At 35.0% G+C, this 6,000-nt stretch overlaps 1 protein-coding gene across 1 annotated transcript; it reads right to left on the bottom strand.

Moving 5' to 3' along the window:
- Positions 1–929: 929 nt before the first annotated feature.
- Positions 930–5,248, bottom strand: LOC134745754 (centromere protein S-like). The gene is made up of 4 exons (XM_063679829.1): positions 5,091–5,248; positions 3,835–3,992; positions 2,989–3,055; positions 930–1,233 (listed from the first exon to the last, which is right to left on the bottom strand). Exons 1-4 carry the CDS (start codon positions 5,121–5,123, stop codon positions 952–954), a joined length of 540 nt encoding a protein of 179 aa, XP_063535899.1. The 5' UTR covers positions 5,124–5,248; the 3' UTR covers positions 930–951.
- Positions 5,249–6,000: the final 752 nt, after the last annotated feature.

The raw sequence follows: 6,000 nt of genomic DNA, 5'->3' as shown, positions 1-6,000 counted from the left end.
GTACTTTTGCTTCCATATTGGTTCAGATATCAATACAATAATATATACCTATAGGTACCGATTTATTATCTGTGCCAGCCAATTTTGCTCGTCTACTGCAACGCCATTCTTCCGGCCCGGACACGACATCGCGCGGCGGTGGCAGCGGCGAGCGGCGGCCATAGGTGGGAACGAAAGGTCCGATCGATGTGTCTCGCTCCAACCTATGGCCGCCGCGCGATGTCGTGGCCGGGCCGTTCTTCTTCCTCGCGTTATCCCGGTATTTTACCAAGCTCATGGGAGCCTAGGGTCCGCTTGACACGCCATTAAGGAAGGGTTATGATTTTAGTAGTCTACATACTTATGTAGGTGTCTAGATCGATATACATATTTATGTCATATTTCGCACAGCGTCAAAAGTACAGCGCCAATAGGGAATAATACGCGATACTCTGCGCAGGGGGCGCCACTACCACAATCTGAGGGTCTATCACAAAACAAGAAAATCGAAATTTCGTTATCTAACATCTCTGTCACTCTTGCATATTCGAGCGATAAATTTCGCTATATGCCTCTTTAGGCATATAGCGAAATTTCGTATTCGCGTTTCCCGTAGGTTCTCTGCAAACAAACCGCCTTGGTGCACCAATGTCATATTTTATTATCTCTGAAAACTTTGGTATGTATAAATTACTCTATGGTTTACTAAACAGGCTACTGCTGCACTGGTGGCAGAACATTGCAGTAATATTCCCTATTTCGATAACTTACACACATCTCTGTATGATCGATACCAATGTATGTACTTCAAAATATACTTATGAAAAATCTTGTTCCACAATCGACATTTCTATATTTTAATTTAAGTGTCAAATTATAAAACATTAAAATATTTTTGGAATTTCGAGACAGTTTTTCCCTTTCGAAAGTTATTGAAAAAAGTAAACGACTTTTAAGAACAGTATATGTATTTCAATCAAAAGTAAGATCAACAACATCATCCACCGACATCTGTTCCACTTCACTTGCCATCCTTTTCTCGATCGAATCATCCTTCGAATTTGAACCCACATCTTTTATCTCACTCTCTCTCAGTTCATTTGTATCTGTGTTCTCTGTTTTATCATTTTTATCTTCTATAGGTCTGGTCTCTTTAGGCTTAGATGATGTAGTGAGTTTGGTGGTGGCTATGGTTTTTCGACGTTTTTCTTTGAGTAGAGGATTTGATGGTTGTATTTTGTTTAGATGTGTTTTCTGTAACAAATGTCATTTCTTGAATATAGTCAGCTTTAATAGTACTTATTTTATACAATCGTGATATAATAGAAAGATTTTCAGTCGAGTACCGTGTTTAGGCCTCGAAGCTTGCTGAGTGGCCTAATGAAGGTACGAGATTGAAAAGCTTGATTATATCACTATTGTATACAATACTTTTTCAACGAGTCATCTAAAATAATACTTATTCTAATATAAAACCTAAATAATTAAAGAAAATTAGGTAAGTATCTCAGTAGTACAAAAGACATCAACGCGTGCATAATGTATGAATATTGAATAGGGATTACTCATGAAATAGTCGCGCGTTGGTGTCTTTTCCACTGGACCGCGGCGCCGCGTGATTGGTCAAATTCATTATAGTTGACTAAACCGTTTCGAATGATTATTATAATTATTAATACCGAATTAAATTATCTTAAAATGATGAAAGTGCTTGTTGCTAGACATAATTGAATAAAAAATGTTTTAACTTTATTAAAACAGAACGCGGATTCACCAGGGAATAATTAAATTCTAAAAACAAACAAAACCTAAAATACATTCGTCAAAGCACAAGCATGTCAACCATACACGTCAACAGTAAAACTCTTTCAAACATAATGTTAGAAATATCCTGTCATACAAAATGTATGCATAAATCACACAATCGTATTCATTAGCCATGTTCAACCATTCAGATGGCATTTACATTAAAATTGGCGTTAAAATAACTCGTTACCAATCCACCTGACGGAATGAAAGCCATAAATAAAATATATCTGAACGTCAGTTACATAAATGCGGTTAAAACCTTTCACACGCTCATTTATCACTCAAACGCTAATTTGCAAAATTGATCTTTAGTCCATTGCAATACAGTTGAAATTACAAGCGTCGTTGAAAGATATATACGCGGTTGTGACAGTTATAGATCAGAGTTCGGTTTGATTCTATCATTGCAAATGAAGCACTTATATTTCAAAATTTTAAATTTTGAACGTTCGAACGTAGATGTTTTCTTTGAAGTGCCTTTCAATATGACGGTTCTAATTTTGTTACTAGTATGTGTATAGTTATGTGTGTGTGATGTGGTGTGTGTAGTGTGTGTATTATTCGATTGAAAATAATCGTAGGATTTGTATGATACAATTTGTGTAGGTATTTTTTTAAGAATTAGGTAAATGACCTTTTAAGTTTTGTCCCTATTCACCCCAGCCATCCCTTTTCACCCCAGTTGACGGTACTTTTCTCTGGTTGCTACAGATGAACCATGGTCAAGTGAGACGTGATGTACTGATGTACAGTGCCATATGAAAGACTAGAAATAAAATAATAATGGAATTAAGACTTTTACATCTCTAAACAATTTTAGTACTTCTGTTGTTTGTATATTTTTTATTAGCTTTTTTTGTGTAATTTGACATTTATATTTATGTAATTGTTTTTTTTTTCTTTTTGTAATTTTGGGTTAATTTTATTGTTTGTAAAAATTGACATGTAAAAGTGCCCCTGTGGCCTATTTGCTGAATAAATGTTTGATGTTTGAAACAATTTCCATACACAATTGTTTCCTTGTAAGCATATTACGTCAAAAATGTGACAGTTACGAAGACAGTGGCGCCCTCATTTATTTTCTACTATTTTATGTCGCACTGTACAGTTGTACAGTTCACCGGTTTTTATTTAAATCCAGACAGATGTAAAGATTTAAAAAAAAAACAAGCGAAAAAATCAGGTTTAAGAAATACATACCAGTGAAGGATTTCTTCTAACCAGAAGCTTCACATCCTCAGAATTAACTGTATTCCGTTTGGCATGTCTGAAATTTTAATATTGGTAAGTACTAAGTACATCTCTCATCTCATAAAATAAATATTATAGGAGAATCTCATACAAATCAACCTAATCCCATAGTAAGGTCAATAAGGCTTGTGTTGTCAATAGGTATCTCTCTCTTCTCTTTAGCCTTTTCCTACCCTTTGGGTGTAGGCCTCCTTCATTTTGCGCCATTCGACACGCTTCTGTGCGACTTGGAGCCACTGTTTCCCTGCAGTCTTCTTGATGTCGTCGTCCCAAGGCATCTAAGGTCTGGGGTCTATTTTGAGGACGCTCTTCCCTCCATGGTCGCTACTCGAGTAGTTGTTTACTCCACGATATATGCAATAGGTATATGCACTAGTATGTAGCGTTATTAGTACGATTGTGAACTAGGGTGACGATATGTATAATATTTCATATCAAAAATTGTTCCTAAATTAGTGACCTTGACATTTAAATTAAAGTCCAAACCATTGGGATAGATATGAGACCAGACATGAAACATTTCCAACCTCCTTCCATTTTAAGCACTTCAGACAGTGTTGGCCGAAACGTTAATGCAATTAACCATTAACCAGTACAAATTGAACATACTGTACAAACATACTGAACATATGTCATACTGAACATTGATACTGTAACCGTCTAGCTATCACGGTTCATAAGATACAGCCTGGTGACAGACAGACAGACGGACAGCGGAGTCTTAGTAATAGGGTTCCGTTTTTACCCTTTGGGTACGGAACCCTAAAAATCTAAATATCATTAAAATATATCTACTTAGCAAAGGCTTCCAAATCTGTCCCATATATTTTCAGTTTCTTGTATACTAGCTCTGCAACTATCTCCATGGCGGGCTTCGTCATATCCATGCCGAGTTGATGTAAGGCCTCCGTGCAAATCCCTCTGACATTGCGGTGGAGTGATGCTCGAACTTTCTGTAAACATAATTATTATGTGTAGCATAAAAACACTGTAAAAATTAATTGAAGATTGTCAGTGATAATTTATCATAAAGTTTAGAAAACCGGCCAAGTGCGAGTTGGACTCGCGCACGAAGGGTTCCCTACCATTACGCAAAAAACGGCAAAAAACATCACGTTTATTGTATGGGAGCCCCACATAAATATTTATTTTATTCTGTTTTTTTAGGGTTCTGTACCCAAAGGGTAAAAGCGGGACCCTATTACTAAGAGTCCGCTGTCGATCTATCTGTCTGTCACCAGGCTGTATCTCATCAACCGTGATAGCTAAACAGTTGAAATTTTCAGAGTAGATGTATTTCTGTTGCCGCTATAACAACAAATACTATTAAGTACGGAACCCTCAGTGGGTGAGTCCGATTCGCACTTGTTTTATACTAATCAGAATCACAAGAACTTTCGATCCTAATAGGAGAAAACAATGTCCCAAAATTTCCTTACATTTTTCATTCTTTCCATTACGTTACCGTACCGTTACATTACAAAGTCTATGAAAAATCGTAACAGAGTGGAAATAACATTTAGGGACACTTTTTCGCATATTAGGATCCAAAGAGCTCATATGAGATTCATGGTAGAAACACTTTCTTATTTAATTTATTTATTTAATCCATAAAATTTACAGAGTAATGAAAACACTTATCTGCCAAACTGCAGAATAGTTTGTTGGCAGAAAACTAAATCTACCCTCTACCATACCAGTATTATAAATATTAATACTTTTAACTACATAATTATGTTAAATTGAACATAATTAGTCTCCAATCTAAAAAAACGGCATTGTACTAATTCAAATAAAATACTAAATAGTCCAATAGAGCCAACTATTGTAACTTAAAAAGAATTGTTATGCTGTTTTGTCTGAATTGTCTGCTACTGCTGAAAAGAATTGTCCGCTGCTGACTTGTACAACTAAATTGTAATCCATTTACTAATAACGTACGCTATGTACTCTGATAAATAATGTAAAACAATAAATGCTTAGTTCTTACAATTAAATCATTACTTAATTTAAAATAAATTTAAAAATGCAAAAATAAAGGGTTAAATTACCTGTGAAGGAGATAAATTTTCGAATGCAGTCATCTCTATTCGCTTATATTCTTTGTAACTAGTTTTATATTGAAAATCAGTAACAGCATCTAAATATCTAAAGGAATACAATAATAAAGTTATGAATTAAATTTAACTGAGCAAAACGAAAACAAAACAAACAAACGTTGGTCTTTTCAATTTTGACATTGACATTGACAATGACACATGGAAATGACACGTCCATGAAGTTATACCCTAAACAGGAGCGAACTGTCACTTTTTTTGCCATACTAAATTGAACCTTATCACCGAGCCAGAAAGGTGTTCGTACCAGACTAGAGAAAACGGTCCACATGAGATAGCAAAAGTGGGTCGCGGTGTCCCACTCGCACATGTTGCCAATGTTAAAAAAATACCATTTTGGTAGTATTTATATCAATAACTACTAAAATTAAATACCTTCTTATATTATTTAAGTGCTATATTCAGAGTGCGGTTCTGATATCTTTTACGTAATTTGTAAATAGTTATAATGTCAATATTATTAACTGATTTAAACAAGCATGTGCACAACAAAATATACATTAATTTTAATATGGTAGACATTGTAGTAACTTTGAATATTAATTGGTATCCCCAACTTGATAAAGAAAATTTCAAAATACATGAATGGCGGCGCTCAAGATTTATTTGCGAAATAAAGTATAAAATGGGTAAAAGATGTTGTGTGAAAGGTTGCAGAAGTGAAAGTTTTGTTGATTGTGGTATATCTTTTCACAGGTAAGCCTCAACTATTAAAGTTTACGATAAAAATACAAGAAAACATTGTCAAACTCATTAGGGTGACTATGATGTCGGCACGATGTGAATCGGCCTTACAGAGTTCTTATTACCTACGTACTTACTTAATGTAAAAATAAGTTTACCT

Source organism: Cydia strobilella, chromosome 12, assembly GCF_947568885.1.
Source record: "Cydia strobilella chromosome 12, ilCydStro3.1, whole genome shotgun sequence".
Taxonomy (NCBI): Eukaryota; Metazoa; Arthropoda; class Insecta; order Lepidoptera; family Tortricidae; genus Cydia; species Cydia strobilella.
This window is presented reverse-complemented; position numbering and strand designations above follow the sequence as displayed.